General features: G+C 48.0%; 1 protein-coding gene across 2 annotated transcripts in view; it reads right to left on the reverse strand.

Annotated features, from left to right (window-relative positions):
* Positions 1–3,510: 3,510 nt before the first annotated feature.
* Positions 3,511–17,366, reverse strand: part of HSPA12A (heat shock protein family A (Hsp70) member 12A) — a gene marked incomplete at its 5' end in the record, with an annotated part of 151,832 nt that continues 137,976 nt past the window's right edge. For both annotated transcript variants that reach the window (XM_080694012.1, XM_080694013.1), the window contains 6 exons: positions 3,511–4,527; positions 5,390–5,493; positions 8,704–8,962; positions 9,711–9,815; positions 10,366–10,452; positions 13,529–13,700. In XM_080694012.1, the coding sequence (XP_080550138.1) occupies positions 3,890–4,527; positions 5,390–5,493; positions 8,704–8,962; positions 9,711–9,815; positions 10,366–10,452; positions 13,529–13,700 (1,365 nt within the window). In that variant the 3' untranslated portion in view covers positions 3,511–3,889. The remainder of the gene's footprint in view (positions 4,528–5,389; positions 5,494–8,703; positions 8,963–9,710; positions 9,816–10,365; positions 10,453–13,528; positions 13,701–17,366) is intronic.

Raw genomic sequence — 17,366 nt, forward strand, 5'->3', positions numbered from 1 at the left:
TCCAGAATTTACTTTATTAGACATCTGTGAAGACAAGAAAGTTTGCAGATACAATCCTGTCCAGTTGTGAATGGCTGCAGAGTTCTGTGAAGTTTGGATTTATCTTGTAGTGAACAAGACCCCAAAAGGCTGAGATTTAAGAATATTGTTCCCTATTTCAAGCAGATGAGAGGTGTTAGTGACGTTGTAGCCAACAACTCTTAACTAGCCATCCATTTAAGTAATTTCCCAGCGTACAAACGCAGCTTAATCATAGCTGCTATGTCTCTACCATGTGAAATTTTGATCTTTGACTAATAATGCATTCGACTCCTGTTTATATTGGTGCATGCGATCCTTTGCTACCCCTGGCAATTCGCCAGACCCGGACTCTAAAAGCTAAACTTGGTCTAAATAATATTCTAAGGGTGGGGCAGGCTCTGTAATCTGAACTCATCTAAGCCATCACCCTGCAAAGACACTCCTATGGCTCCTGCTTTTTCCTCTCATGTCTGTGTGTAACTTGTCTTATCATTTTGCATTTATGAATGTCTGCTATGTAGAGAAAAGACAGTTACAAAGGGAATCAGCAACTCTTCTCCAAGTAAGGTGAGTATCAGATAATATGCCAGGGACAATTGAGTAAGTGGGTCGGGACCAAAGGCCTTCTAGAAACGTTCTAAGATTAGGAACTGTGTCCAAGTGTACTTATCCAGTGCTCTTATTCTACAATATTTTGGTGGGGGGGGATAAATGCGGGAATTCAACTACTGGGGCTGCATCTCTGGGGCCAGAAGAAAGTCCAATAAAATGATCACCCCCTCTCCATCATCAATTTGCCAAAACTGCAGACTTCTATCAGCCCATTTACGGGAAATAGTAGCTAAGGAGACTTCCATAATGCAAGGCAGAAAGAGCTTTATGTTAGCAGGAAGAGCTTTAAGTTAGCAGGAAACAAGGGATTTAACTATATTACACACTCAACCCAATAGAAAAGCTTAGCTAATGTACCACTTGGTTCCTTCCTTTGCCCCTGGCGTACTGAAAACATCACACGCATGGACCACGCTCTGTCCTTAGAGTGACTGCTTTACCCCACAAGGAGAGATCAACAACCCCTCGGGATACAAAGAGTTCCCACAGGTATTTCTGCACAGTCACACTGCTCATAGAACCAGCATGTTCAGCTCTCAAAGTCTGGACAGGAGAATGGATACATAATGCTTCTTCAAATAGAACTTGTAAGTCTTTGGGAAGGACACACATGTGAAAAGGTCTGATGAAGCTGTTGATCCGGAGGGTGGTCCGTGTGTTCAGAGTATTCTGACCCTAGGCACCTCTGTCTATTGCTCAGTTTTGCATACATCGCTTAGTATTGGCACAAATCAATAATTAGAAAGCCAGTAAGAAATAAAAGTGGGGGAGATTAAGGGCAGCAGTATAATCAACAAAAACCCAAGAGCATCTTCATTTTTTAACGAGAAAAGCACATGGTAGAAATAAAGATTCTGTACAAGATTCTAATATCGTATGTACATAAAATTATATTTCTCATAACTAAATGGCAAAGTCTTACTTGTAGACTATGGCTGGCAACACTGAAGAGAGACCCATAACATTAACCTTCTGAAGCGGAGCAAGCAACAGGAGAGCCCTAGCAAACACACCTGGGCGCCCGGACACGAAATCCTGAGACTCAGTTTTAGGACTAGCTTTCTCTAGGTCTGTGGTTTGTGTTTCACATTCTAGCAGGGAATTCTGCGTCAGGCGGTGTGAAAAAAATTAGACATGTTGAAATGAAATCGCAATGCTATTTTTAAAAACCTGCATATTGGTGGTGCTAATGGGTTTGTGGATCCAGCTCTTGGTGGAAGTTCACTCGTTCATTCTCTGTTCATTCATTATGCATGCCTCCAGTGCTTTCAGACTGGAAAGGACTTCAGCAGGTGGAAAAGACAGCTTTGAGCAGATCAGATGGACCCTGAGTCAGATTCTTGATTCTTTATCCTCGGTTGGCTCCCGAATGCTGGAGAAAATTGACTTGGTAGAGGTTGAAAGGAGAGGATGTAGACCCTCTGGCCAGTTCCTTAGCCCTGTTCTTGTGTTCTTTTTGGTGCCATCTTTTTCCAGGCCAGATGGAACCCTGACCTCAATTACCAGGAGGACAAGGTGTAGGACAACCCCTCTTCTCTAAGGGAACTCTAACGGGAAGACTGGAGGGCATGGTCTGTGGCCTGTGCCTCAGCTTTGACAAACCTAAAAAGTTAGTGACCTCACATTCCAGTTGAACCCCAGTCACTTGTGGTCAGTACTAAAAATGCAGATTCTGGTCCTCTTCAAGTTAGCTTCAGTTAAAAAGGATCGGATCCAGGAACCTGCTCTTAACAAGCACCCGGGCAGTTCTGACGCGGGCAAGCCACAGACCTGCTTTAGGAAAAAATGCTGGCTTAATTCACTGAGTCTATATCTACACACTATTTTTAGGCAGATTTTTAAAAATTGAAGATTTTAATGAAATATTTCATAGGACAGAGTCACTTTTGATGTTTCGCCAACGTATTCCTTTCACAGTGGAGGAATGAGTGGCCAAAATTCTTAGGGAGCTGGGAAGGATGGTGGCTGATTTAAAGTTTATATGCTTTTTAAGGCAAAGGGATGTTTTGGACTTCTGGGCTTGGTGCTGTGAACACAGCAAATGGCAACCTGATTTTCTCACACCTAATCCCTAATAAGATGAACAAGAATTACTTTTGGATTCAGGGTTACTTTTGAAATCAGGATTTGGCATTCTAGAAATTATATTAACCTATGTAGGATTTTCCCTTTATCTGTGGTTTCAATTTTTGTGGTGTCAGTTGCCTGTGGTCAACCATGACCTAAAAGTATAGTAGAGCACAATGAGATGTTTTGGAAGAGATAGGCCATGTTCATATAAACTGTACAGCAGGATATTTGTATAACTGTCTTATTTTGTTGTTAATATTTTACTGTGCCTAATGTATAAACTGAACTTTATTATCAGTATGGAAGTAGAGGAAAAAACACACTTCAGTGCTATTGGCAGTTCAGGCCTCCACTGTGGATATCAGAACAAATTCTCCACAATTAAAGGAGAACTACTATAATTTGGAACAAGTCAGTAACTCTTTAATATGCATTTCCACCAAAGCAAGTTTTTATCTCCTTAAAAGCTAAGGTATCAGCACTTCTACTCCCCAGAATCCTAATGGCTTAGCCAAGGCTGTAGTTATTCTTTTCTGAACCTCCTTGGAATTTAAATGATCTGAGAACCTAAAATAGTGCCCAGTGTAGGCAGTTTTCTCCCACCAGCCAGCAATGTGCCAAGTTCCCACTGAGTCACTGCTGTTAAGCCCATGATGATGAGAAGAAATCGACCGGCTGCAGATGGGTGGCATTTTATATTGACTGCCATCTCCCCAACCCCCAAAAAATGTAAAAGGAAAGATCTCTCGGGTGCAGATTTCTTCGTGGCTCAAAGATCCCATTTTAAATCTAAAAAGATGGCAACAGGGCATCCTAAGTTCGACTTAACAATCTGTTCAAAGCAACATCCAACCACTGCTGCGAATGGGTACTGATTCCTTTGTCTGGTGGTTGGCTCACCACTTTGGTACCTATGAAAACTAGCTGCTCTTCTAGGATCCTTGAGTTTCCTCTTCCCAGACCTCAATCTTAACATTGGACAGTTGTTCTGACTCCAGTGTGCCATCCAAAAAAACAAAACAAAAAAAAAATCCCTAGTTATATTTCACCCTGGTTGTTCTCCTCTTTCCTGCTGAAATTCAGGCGGACAATGGCAAGGGTCAAGGTCAGGGACAGAAGAGTCAAGGATGAGGTCAGCAGATGCAGATGAGTTGAGTCCAAGGGGACGGGCGGCAGGGAGGGATGGCTAGTAATTTAAGAAATCGATCCCCACTTTGACACTTTTTGAGGTGGCTATGTCGATGGCTGTGGCCTTGATCTCGGTGTCCCCGAACTGCATGAGGGTCTGAATTTCCCTCCTGGTGGGCACCGCCGTGCCACTGGTCCCTGTGAGATCCAGACGGAGCGTGCCGCACTTCTTCACCCCCGGGTCGGTGATGAAGCTGACGTCGTCGTGCTCGGAGCTGTAGATGTTGATGATGATGACCAGCTGGGAGGGCTTGGCCGGAGTGTAGCTGCGCTTGACCAGCTCACCCAGGGCCACGGACTGGTCAGCAGAGATGAACTTGTCAAAGACATCAGTGCACCAGCGAGTGCCGTCCTTCACCAGCAGCTTCTCGGGCGGGTGCTTGCCCTCCACGTAGCGGTTCAGCACGCCCACCCCATAGGTGAGGGGGGACCGGCGCACCTTGATGACGGCGGGGTCCAGGCCGAAGAGGACGGCGCCCTTGAGGATGGTGAGGCCCACGTCCTGGGGGATGATAATGCGGCACTTATCACCAAAAGCAGTATGCACTGCCTGCTGCAGGAGGGGTGCCTCGGCAAAGCCGCCCACCAGGAAGAGGAACTTGACCGTGGACACCTCAGGTTTCTGAAACAGGTCTCCTGAGAGAGAAGAAGAAGGCAAAAAGTTGTGTCACCAAAAGCCAGCAGGCAGGGGAGCACTGGGCTGCCTGAATCTCTGGAGAATCTGAGCCAGCAGGAGGCCTGGGTTCATCTAAGCCCAGTGTAATTTTTGGCAAGCTGGTCTTTTGGAGAAAAGGAGTTTGCACACCAATATGCTAAAAACGAAAGGCCTCGAGCTGCAGAGAAGCCGGTTTTCACAGAGAGGTGATGATCATTTTAAGTTGATCCCGTTTTATCCCTAAAGCTCTCTGAATCTAGGGTGTTGCTAAGTCAAGACCAGCTGTTAGAAATAGTATTTTCTGATTGGCATACAAATCCCATCCCATGGCTAGAGCTTCTGATTTGGTAAGTGAATGGTAGGCAGAGGACAGGGGACTTCGATACTAGAAAAATACCCGGTGAGTCACTGTGTGTCCCTGGGGGAGGGCCACCAATGCAGCAGGGTGACAGCATGGCCAGCTTGTTTGCCCTCTTGCTAGTGATGCTCTTTGGTTCTCAAGATAGGTTTCTTCTCTTCTCGTGGTTCAGGGGAGGGGAGATAACACCAGATGTGTTCCCTAGGCCAGTTGCTCTCAATGACAAGGTTACAGAGCTCCCAGCTAAACTAAAAGTCTATATGAGGATGTGTTCTTAGTTGCTTTACAGCACTGAGGAGAGGGATTCAGGACCTGTGCCGGGCACCCTCCTTCCTATGTGCCCCAGCCCTGCCTGCTCCTGTGGCGCTCTCAGACCTGGATCCCCTGCCAACCTGACTGCTTTGTATTGGTTGGCGATGCTGGACAAGTCAGTCCCCGTTTTTAGTTCTGCTCCGCCAAGTGGCCAAGTCCTGGCTAATACTTACGGAGGTGCTCAATGATGCTATCTATGGTCGGCTTAAACAGGGCGTTCATGGCATCTGGACTCATCCTCAGCATACCCTGGGAGGACCACTTCACAAAATCCACACTGTGGGAGTGTGACAGAGAGAGAGATGAGCCGTGAGTATCGAAACTCATGTCTATACAGGCTTACCTGCATAGATGGACCCTGGCGGTACCTCCGTCCCATTATGGGGCAGAAATAGGTTTCGTCACTAGCATCCATGGAAACCCCCTAAACTCTTAGGACCTGGACCCTCAGAGGCTCAAGACTGAGACATAACCTTTTCTGTTTCTCTTTCCTTTTTCCTGGTGGCTGATCTTTTCTTGAGATAATGGAGGCCAAAGTCTAGTGCAGAGAACAAGAAGATCCTAGAGGTGTTTCTCTCTCCTTTGGAGGACCACATTTTGAATTCACTGGATGCAGGCATAATGAAGGCTTATAGGATGTGTTTATTGTACTGTCATATAAACCACAAATGTGTGTTCTCAGGTGTATCTCCTCAGCCCTCCTGATACCTTTTGCAACACGTGGGGTACATAGCACATTCAGAAGCAGAAGTATGTTGCAGAAAGAGTATTGTACAGGGAGTCAGAAGTGCTGGGCTCCAGTATGGCCCCACCACTTGGTAGCTAGAGGACTCTGGGCATGTTGGCTTCCATTTTCTCTGAGCCTGGTCTTCTCTGTTGGAAGTCAAGGATAATAGCACTTACTGTAGCTCCTCAGTGCAGGAGGTTGTAAAGATCAAGGTCAATGCCATGTCTATTAAAAATGGGAAAATTTGGGCACCAAATGAATATCAGGGACTATTTTTTTATCCAGACCTAAAGAATGTACCTGACCTATTCTGAAGTTCATGGACCATGCAAAGGTTGTCTCCATTCATGAAGTAAAACATGTGCCAGCTGTTTCCCAGAACACCAAAGGATGATGTGGCATGGTGTGGGTGACCCCATGGTTGGTTACTGCCAGTTACCTCACTAGGAGAATTGGCAGGTCCTAGGAACTGTGCAGGAAAGACTTGGGATTCAACACAGAGTGCAGCACGCTATCTGTGGGCCTGGCTTGGACACTCCCAGGGCAGGGAGACCTGGAATCAAGTCCACTCTGTTTGTCACTCAAAGGAACCTGGGATTCTTAAAGAAGTGGTTGTTTTCAAGTCTGGGGTAGGGAATATACAAGATGAGCCAGAAGCATCCTTACATGCAGAGGCCAAAGACACAGTTAAAGCCCTTGAGTGCCAAGTCAAAGGGACTGATGAAGAGGCTCTGACTGTCCACGGTGGAGCAATTTGAGCATTAATAAGAATACGACTGTCATGGTTTAAAATACATTAGACACACTTAGAGCCGGGCGTGGTGGCGCACGCTTGTAATCCCCGCGCTTGGGAGGCGGAGACAGGAGGATCGCGCAGGTTCGAAGCCAGCCGTGCTGGCGTAAGAGACCCTGTTTCAAAAATATAAAATAGGTCTGGGAGTGTAGCCCGGAGGAAGGAGGGCTTCCAGGAACCCCAGTACCACCAAAAAAAATAAATAAATAAAATAAAATAAAATACATTAGACACACTTAAATCCATGAATTCGTAATGATAGTTCCTTCATTCCCACTCCTCCCAATAAAACTCATTAGCTACTTTGCAGGATGCTAGGAAATCAAATCATTTCTTAAAACTTATAGGTGGAGCGAGGGGGAAGAAGGAAACTCTCTAAAGGACACCATGTACTTAAACATATAGAAGTCAACCAGTAAGCCAAGCATGGGAAGGAGGGATGGGGAGGGAATGGGGTGGGAACTGGGTGGGGGCTAACTAGGTGATGTGTGCATGTATGTCTACACAAGTTTTATTTTACCCCAGTATGATGTATGAATACAATACACCAATAATTTTTTTTTAACTTTTAAGTGGAGGGAAAGAGCCAATTATTCTCTCTTATATGAACTGCACTCCCAGGCAACTAAACTACTAGGAGAAAACTCTGTCTCTATAGAAGTAATCCAACTACACTAAGTCAAGACGATAGCCATGGGCCACCCCAAGTGATTTAGTAGGCTCGGGCAATGGTCATCGGTGGCTGCTAACATTACAAGAGATAAGCAGACGGAACATGTCCCCCAATATGATGTGGTAGGAAATTCCACCCACCCATGAAATAGATTTCCCAAAGAGTCAAACTTGATTCTTATTAAACCTCAAGTAAATCTGTCTATTTGCAAAAACATAGGAAAAAACAAAAGAACAAGTTGTGGGACACCACGGGCATGCAGTAAGCTGAACCCTAAGACTGTAGAAAACTATAGGACAGTCAACAGTTTTATCATGTAATTGTGAAGGAAAAAGCAGGAGGGAAGCAGGTGCATTAAGTGGGATGTGAGAAGCATTCAAAATAATTGCTGTTCACCTCTCATTTGGACGCTGATGCAAACTGAAAAAAATACGACAATTGGCAAAGTTGTGTTCATGTTAACTGAATATTTGATGATATTGATAAATTATTAATTTTTGAGTGTGATAATGATATGGTGGTTAGGATTTAGAATTTGCCTCCTTTAGAACCACATGCTCCTATGTGTGTATAGATGATAACCTGAGATTTGCTTTAGATACTTGGGGAGGGTGATGAGATTTAGACTAAGAACCAACAGTATTGGAGCTGGATGACCCAGTTTCATTTTCCATATAAAAAAAGTTATTAGAAAAAGTTAACTATAGAAGGCAATAAGCATGTACATTTGTCTGACAGTAATAACCACTTCATTATAGGGAATGTATATCAAAACAATTTCTTACAGTAGTAGGAACCTGTGATTTTGTCTATTTTTTCTAATTCGGCTTTAAGCCACCTTCCAGATATGTTCCTTCTGCAACAAGCTGAGCCACAAGCACTTGCAGCCGAGGGATTCCAAGTTCCCACAGGATGCATTCGGCAAATACTTCCTGGGTTTTCTTCTAGACACTGGGATTCCAGTAATGGCCAAAACTAAACATCCTTACTTTCAGACAGCTGGGAATTTTCTTTTTTTAGTAAATACAATAACACAGAGATCATACTTTCCAGGCCCTATATACGGTGCTAAGTGCCTAACATGTATGAATTCATTGTTTTCTCCTAACAGCCCTTTGAGGCAAGCAGAATTAGCATCCCCATTTTCCAAATGAAAGAAACCGAGAAACCAAAAAAGTCGAACCACTTGCCCCAGATCATACAACAAGCATGTAGCACTAGCACCCTGAGCCCACGCCACCTTCCCGCCACCCATCAGCACAGTCCACCCCAGCCAAAGGGGAGCCCAACTCACTTGCTCTTCCTCAAGGCGTGCTCCACGCTGTGCCCACGGAACTTTTTGTAGTAGTCGATGAAGGAGAAGGGCAGGGTGATGTTCAGCGGGTTAGTGCGGTCTGGGGCAGCTGCTCTTTTGCGAGACTCAAAGGCGATCATTAAGTCAACCCAGGCGGCAGGACGCTTGATTTTGAATTGCTCAATAAAGTCTTCTCCAAATATTTTACACAGAAGCTTTTCAAATTCATAATCTACTCCCAAGGATCCATAGGGCCCACCTGCGTTGAGAAGGAAACAAAGCCCCTGGTGTCAAACACCACCAGAAACTGAACCCAAATTCTGAGAAACCAAGCCCTGTCCAGAGCAGTAAGAAATAGGAGCTTGCCCCCCGCCCCCAGCATGCAGACTGTAGTTAAATTTATACTTCGATGCCCTCAGGTTCTTCTCATTCCAAGCAGAGAGACCTTTTCCCAACAGAAATTTCTCATCAATCATCTGTTTAAAGTCAATCACATTTCAGATAAGATCCATACAGGTAACTAACTAGGAGCATCATGGAATTCCCACCCACACTTCCCAGGGCCAGAACTGGAAATCAGGTCTCTCTAGTCCCTGCCTGGCCTATTCATTTCTCTTTATCTTGCTCCTCTCCCTCCTGCAAAGAGAAAGAGTGCGTTCTCGGATTTGGCAATCTGGATCCAACACCGGGTGTCCCCAGACCTCATGGAGAGCTGGCCTTTACTCTGAATCATAGGTGACACCAGGTTACAGCCACATCCTTCTAGAAATTTCAGAAGCAAAGTCCTTTGACCTGACTTATTTGATGCCAAAACTTAAGCGGTGGTGCTGTGTGTCTGAAAGAACATTTGGCTGCATTTTGCTGTCCGATTCCAAGCAGGCACGAGTGTCTTCTACTGCCTGTAGTCTCACATGCTTGCGACTCAGAGAGAAAGAGACACTGAGAGAAGTCTGAAATGAAGGAACTCTCTGGAAACAGCTCAGGGGTGAGACCACTGCCATGCTCACCTGTTGCTTTATACAGTTCCTTCAGGTGCCCCTCGGGTAACCGAATCTGATGGACGGTCAGGTCCACGGTGCCTCCGCCGCTGTCCACAACCACATACTTGTCACCTGGCATAGAAACAGCTGAGCTTTACGCAGGCCACTTGTTAACTCCATCTGAACCAAGCTGGTGGACGGCAACCTGGTATACCCCGCTAAGTCCCATCAACACTACTCATTTGCACGATGGATTTGCTAATAAGCAACAAAGCCAAGTGGTTCATGATGACAGAGGGTGTGGTCACGTCTGCCCTGGAGGGCCAGCAAAGCGTGGGTGACAAAGGACCCAGATAAGCGAATCCTGAAGACCAAAGCACTCCCCGTCACACAGTGTTACCTACCTGATGTGTACCATTCCCTGCTGTTTAACATAAATAAGACTTAATCTAGGACTACGGAGTTCCCGTTCCTACCTCTGGGGGACAAGTCTCCATGGTTTTATAACATGCAAGACTGAGGTTCCCAAAAAGGCTCTCCCTAGGTAAGTAGCCTTCAAACCCCACTAATTTTGAACATTTCCCAAAAATGCAAAAGGGATAAGTGGAAATGCATTTTTGCCAACAGTACAAAAACAAAAAACAAAAATCCAGCAAGGGCAAAGGACATTGAAGGACGCTACCTTCCTCCAGTTCGGACCAGATTTCTCCTATGACATTCTCCACCAAAAAGGTCCGACTCTGCCGATTGCGCCGTATGTGTTCCTTAGCTAGTGGCCGACAGAAAGAAAATGACGGGTAAGAAAGCATGAAGAGAGCGGACAGTCATCTGCAGTCAGTGGAGACAGAGCATGAGGAGGTTTAGGGATGGAACATCTGATGCTTGATGGAAGTGATAATAAACACAGCACTAGGAATCACGAAACCCCTTCTTCCAAGAGGAAATGGCCTGGCAGCTTCAGTCGGGGCCCTGCTGAAAAGCCCACCCTCATGAGATTTCCTTTCTTCCAGTGACATTTTCTGGGGGGAATGGGTAGAGAAAATCAGCCAGTTTCCTGGCTTTGCTACCCCAAGGAAGACACCTGAAGTATGCTCAAATAATTTCATATCAAGGGACTTTGAAACCAGGAATATGGAGCGTATTTTCCTGATTTGGATTCTGGACAAATGGATTGAGCCCTTTCCCCAGTTTGTGAAAGCCAAGGCGCTCTGCAGCCACAAGGTGGCGCTTTGGCTGCAAGATGGCATCTGAACCAGGCCAAGGCTGGCACTGCCTGGCTCAGGAGTCCTGGGGACAGCCTCTGCTGGTGTCCACAGCCCCTGCCGGGACTTGGGCTGCTGGGCCTCCTACGAGGAGGAGAGGGTATACATCACTGTCCTTGTGTTCAGATGAGGAAACCAGGTCAGACGAGGTTAAGGGACTCGCAGTTCCTGGTGACTCTTGTCTCGCAGCCCCAAGATGAGCCTCAGACTGCAGCCCAAGTCACAGCCAAACTTAATGATTTACAGGGACATTTGGGGAAGCAGAGTACTGGATGGTTAGAAATGAGCGAAGCGCTGTGGAAGGGAACCCGGGAAGCGGCAGGGCAGGGCCAAGTGGGACTTTGGGCAGGTCACTCAACCCCTCTGAGTTTCCTCCCCCATAAAATGGAGATATTAATAGTTGGCCTACATTCCTCATGGGCACACAGTAGGAGATCATGAAGATAAAGCACCTACTATGAAACCTGGTGCTAAATAAATAACCAGTATGAAATGATGATTTAGAGCAAGACAAGGGTTCTGCTGCCTTCCTACCATCTCATCCACCACCACTTTTTTTTTGTTTTAAGTCCAGGTGCTGGTGCTACTGACTGAATCACCCTACAAATTCCCTAGGGTGCTGGTTATCCAACGAAGCACCCTTGACCCGCTCGCCTCTTTCAGCAACAAGCACGTTGTTTACAAAGCAACTTCTCTGGGGATTAGAACTCCGCACGCCTGCCAGGTCCAAGTTCTTCAGGGCTGGGGTTAGAGTGGAGAGGGAGGCATCCTTAGGTCACCCAAACTCAGGGCTTCTCTCCTGTTGCCAACGCTGGCACCAGACGGATGTGTGTTGCAGACCTTGTAGTTGGTATCTGACTTTCTAAAACAATCTAGATGGAACGCAAAATGGCATTCTTAAAAAACAGCCAAGCGAGGCTAACAGAACATGCTGCCACCTCTCAAAACATTATCCCGTTTTTCAGGCACATTAAGTCCATGATTCTGGGAAAATGTATCCTTTATTGGTTTCATTAACTCCTTTAGGAGTAAAACAATGTTGGCAGCAAGCGCCTCAGTGCTGGGAGCTGAGGCCAGCTCTGTCCCTCCCCTGTGGCATCCACTGGGCTCCAATCAGAAAGGAGCCTACAAGCATCTCAGGTGCTCCTGGTAAAGTGCTCCTTCAGACTCCTCCCATAGCACCCCTCCCTGGGAGAGGTATCTCAATCCCCTTGGAGGCGTGGTGTTCAACAATCTGGGGACTTCAAAAACCAAAAAGTTCCTCTGAGCACGACAGACAGCAGCAAATTCCACACGCCACAGGACACAGACACAGAACACTGTGGGCGAGGCGTGATGTCACAGGAAAGGACCCCCAAACAGAGCTCCCAGGACATGCTACTTATTCATCTGGTTGAAGACCCTTACCCCTAAAATGTGAGTGTGATTACTTACAAAGGATGTAAGAAGAGCTACACTAGAATTAGTTGATTCTGACATAATTTATTTTTATAAACAACTGAGCATTAGCATGTAAGAGATAAGCCCAGTTTCCTCCCTTTTTTCCAATAAGAATAAAGAAGAAAAACTAGATGCCTATAACATCTTGCATATGTAAAGCATTAATGTGTTTGACTTAGTTAGCAGTAAGTCCAGACTCCAGCCCTCAGATGGAAGGTGCCTGGGAGGCCAAGAGAGCTGTCTGGTGATGGGCAAACCTTTTGTCTCTGCCACATGGCTGAAGTTTACAGACTCCTAAATCTCGGGAATAAAATGCAAAGGGTGGCTCCTGGGGCAAAGATGCCACTGTGAAGAACCCAATATGTGGGACAGGAATGTGTATCTGCTGGGGTAAGCCTTGGCCTGGGGTCTTAGGGGGCAGCTATGGGTGGGCACAGGTGACAGGAGGGTCTCTGCCCTCCTGGGCTTTCCGTGGAAGCACACACAGAGCTCCGAGAACACACGTGCTCACGTGGGGCCTTGACCCTGCTCCGGCTGTCTGCAAACTCCAGAAGCCTAGGCACAGGGAAGACAGTTCTGGGAACCAAGAATGTGACCAACTGGCACGCAGTTAACTATTAAAGAGGAAAACCTCCTTAAAGTACTCCCTCTGCGCCTTCCTAAGTGGGTGCCGGTCCTACAGCTAAGTGAGCATTCCCCAGGTCAGGGAAAGTCAGCCTATCTCATATGGATTCTAAACGCTCAGCTAAGACTCATAATGAGCCCATTATGCACGAAGCGGCCCCAACACGTGAGTCAGCAGTAAATCAACAATCTCAATGGAGGAATTAATAACAGGCACATGGGATTAGATGAAGAATCAGTTAGCAGGCAAGAAAGAAGAGCCTAGTAGAATGTAAGGCCAAGAACTACTGTCGGGCCACCCTAGGGGTCTTGGAGAAGCCCCCCTCCAGGACGGCCCCTGCTTGATTATGGTGGTCCTCTGAGGGGCTGTGGAGGTGGGGGCTGAGCACTTAAAGCCAACCTCCTTCTGGAGCATCCTGAGTCTTCCCCACGGCACTAAATGCCTTGACCGCATCAAGGGCAGAGAAGCTTCCGGGGGCGGGAGGGGCCGAGAGGGAGGGAGAGAGAGAGCAGAGGTACCCTGTGCGAACCCCGCTCCTACTGTGTCTCTGGCGCTGCACCCATTGACCGCCGCCTTGCTGCTCAGCTCGATCATCTGGTGCAGCCGCAGCTTCCGGCAGTAGATGGAGGCCGCCTCGGGCTCCAGGGCGATGATGAGCTGGTCCGCGTTCTCAGGGGAGGCCAGGCCTGCCTGGAAGACAGAGCAGATGCTGGGCCCTGAGTCCCCGGGTAGGCCCACTAGAGGACTCCTACCCCGGGGCCAGCACTCCCAAGGAAGGGACACCGAGCTCAGCTTCTTGGGACCTTTCTACATCAGCCTTTGTAGGACTTGCTTCCCCGGCAGGTGATCCGTTCCCTGGTTCCAAAGCCGCCATCTGACAGGTGGAGCAGACCCCAGTCTTGGTAGACCTCGGCTAGACAAGCACCTGGCTGTGCCATAAGGGCCTCTGACCTGCTGTCTCCAAATCACTGTAATGGCTCCTGCCATTGGCCTCGTGGGGGTGGTAGATGAGCGGGGGCTCCCAGTGCCTGTAATCCCACAGAATCCCTCATCTTCTACAGTGTGGGTAGACAGTTATCTGACAGGTATCTTAAGCCTTTATCCCTTTGGTAGTTTAAGTTATGCATATGTCACATACAGTAATAAATATTATCAATAATATAATTCATTCCCAAGTTCTCATCTATGTCCTCTGTCTGCAGGCATTTGGGTTCTCAGCCTGCAGGAGGCAGAAATGCTTGTGCTCTGTAACATGTGATCTGTCCAAGTCATGGCTACTCCAGGCCCAAGGAAGAACCAGCCAGGAGGCCCCGGGACCCTTCTGAGGGCACTCAGGGAAGTGGGCCTTGGTCTGCGCTAGACCCTGCCCACCTCCCACAGCCCTGAGCTGAGCAGGGCGCTCTCTGTGGAGGCTGTTGAGGAGCATGTGGCTTCCTTGGCCACCAGCATGAGGGAAACAGCAGGCATGGTTCCCATCCTACTGCGCCGCTTTGTTGCCGTTTCCTTGGAAACCCCTGGGGATGTTGCCCTTGAGCCACACCCACGTGGAATACACACACACCCTATTCTATACCAGATCCTTGAGATTTAGTGGATTCTCATACAGCAGGGACAGAAGTTCTCCTAATGTCACACCTGCACAAATAACCTCTTACCAGTAGCCGGCCTAGAGCCATGGGCAGAAGGCTTAGGATGCTCCATTAGTGGGCAAGGAGGGGAAGTAGATTCAAGCTGGATTATCAGAAATGCTTCAGGCTGGGGTCGTGAGCCCTGAAACCAGCTTGTTAATTGGCCCCCCAGCTCCCCTGTTCTTTGCCACTTACGTTGCAGGGCAGGAGCCCCAGCCTGGCACTTTGACAGAACTCCCTAGTACCTCTGACACTTCCTCTTCCGCTGGTTGTAAGGCTCTGTCTTCACCCATGGACTCGGGGACAGTATCAGAAGATACACTGCCTGAAGAGGCAGTCAGGAGTTCTCCATGACAACCACGCCAAAAATAAATGCCAATGATGTCCTGATGAGATACTACCAGCAGGCAGGTGACTGAAAATCTTTACTTTGCAAATACTAAATGTCTCAAAATTGGCAGAATCCCCTTTAGAAGATATAGGCTTTATAAAGCCAGATGAGAACCACATACTCTTATCCACAGGGAGCTCCTTCCCCACTGCCCAATACCACATGGGCAGTGTCAATGCCCGAGAGCCTGGTCCATGGGTCGAAGAAGGTAGGTCTGCCCTTAGATGGCAGTGGCCAACAGGCCGCCGACGGGCCTCTGCTTCCTGTTCAAGCAGCTGAAAGTCCCCTCTCACTGCTTTATTTTCTCACAGGATAACATTTGTCACAGGGTCATCTTTGTCATCCTTAGCACAAAGACAGCTAAAAGTTAAGGTACCCAAGGAAAGAGGATGTGGGTCACACATGTGAAGTGCCAACAGGAATGGGGCAACTCGAGTCTTCAGGGCCCCAGAAGGAGAAATCCAGTTGGACATGGTGGCACACGCTTGTCATCCCAGCATTGGGGAGGCTGAGACAAGAGGATCACAGGTTCGCGGACAGCCTCAGCTACTTAGTGAGGCCCTTTGCCACTTAGTGAGACCCTGTTTCAAAATAAAGAATAAAAAATAGGACTAGGGGTGCAACTCAGAGATAGAATGCCCCTGGATTCAATCCCCAGTACTGCAAAAAGGAAGGAGAAATCCAAAATAAGATCAAGAGGAGTCCCTTTTTTTTTTTAAAAGTACATGGGAGATTAAACTCAGGGGCATTCTATCTCCAAGCTACACCTCCCCAGCCCTATCTTTTATTCTTTACCTTGAAACAGGGTCTCACTAAGTTGCAGAGGGCCTCACTAAGTAGCTAAAGCTGGTCGTGAACCTGCAATCCTCCTGCCTCTGCCTTCCAAGTACTGGGATGACAAGTGTGCGCCACCATGCCTTCTGAAGGACACAGCTGGTGTGTTGTTTCCATTCCCAGGTTCAGAACATCAAATACCTCTTGGTCGAATCGAAGCGAATGGGCCAGTTTCAACAGGCTGGGGTGTGGGATAAGGGAAGAGTAACTGCAAAGGAACCGCTGTGCCTTTGTGTAGGATTCGCTTCCCGAGTCCAGACTAGAAAATAACCTTGGGGTACAGAGCCCCGGTGGGGCCCGGCTGACTCAAAAGCCACATGTTGCCACGTCCTATTGGGATGTCAGCCTAGCTGGTGAGATGTGCTCCAGCAAGGCCCCATGTGCCAACAAGAGCCACTCAGGCTGGGCTTGGCAGGGGGACAGGCGGGGAGAAAGGTCTGCTTGTAAGCGCTTCATTCCCACCCCACCCCACCCCATTCTGGGATTCTGAGCTCCTGGATGGGAAACCTTTACAGGGAAAGCAAACAAAAGGCTCCAGAGGCATGAATAGCCTTGAGCATCTGAGTGAGCCTGTGTGGCGGACACTCCAGCAGGCTGGTCCTGACCTCAGCAAGAGACACCCAGGCTGGCCCGAGTCTGCGCCAAGGAGCACAGCATGGGCTGCACCCCGCAGCAGGGAGTCTTTTACCTGCCCCTTCACAACTGTGCTGGCCTTGGTGAAGAGGTGACCCATTTCCTTAGGGGGTGGCTAGCTGTACCAGGAGAGGATGCAGACAGGGGCTGGGAGCGGAGAGAACCTCTCCCTCCTGAGGGGAGGAAGTGGCCAGGTCAGAGAGGAGCCCGGGCAGTGTTCGGGGGTACCCAGGACATATGAACCACATCCCTTTGTTTGCAGCCCCTTCACCCCCTCTTCCTTCCAGTGAGACTGAGGAATCCTGTTCCCAGCAGCCAACTCCTGAGAACCACAGAGGAGAGGAGAGCTGCAGGGACGTGGGGGTCAGGAGGAGGTCCCGGACTCCAGACAAATTCCATCTCCCCAGGAATCCAAGAACAGGAGGACACAGGACTCTCAGAACCCTAGATGTCTTCACCTCTGGTGAGAAGACTTGGAGCCTGGTGAAATGGCTATATGCTATTTCATTTTATTTTTTGGTGAGTGGTACTGGGTAAAGCGTTTTACTTTTGAGCTACACCCTCGGCCCTATTTTACTTCTTGGTTTGAAGCAGGGTCTCACTACTTGCCCAGGCTGGTGGTGTAAGCGCTGGCTCCTTTAACCCTTGCAGCCTCTTGGAGACCCATGGGTCTGAGCCGCTTGGGCTCAAGCTGGAACTAACTGCAGCAGAACATCCTCTCTCTGCCTCTGCAACTGGAACCATGCCGTTATATTCCCATGGGGGGGCTCCCTCCCCTGGGAACCCCGCCAATACTTCACATGTTCTGTCTCCAGCTATATCGATGGTGTAGACACGTCTAGCCTCTCCTGCAAGACGGTACATTTTCTA

The sequence above is a fragment of the Muscardinus avellanarius genome (genome assembly GCF_963383645.1).
Source record: "Muscardinus avellanarius genome assembly, chromosome: 4".
Lineage (NCBI taxonomy): Eukaryota > Metazoa > Chordata > Mammalia > Rodentia > Gliridae > Muscardinus > Muscardinus avellanarius.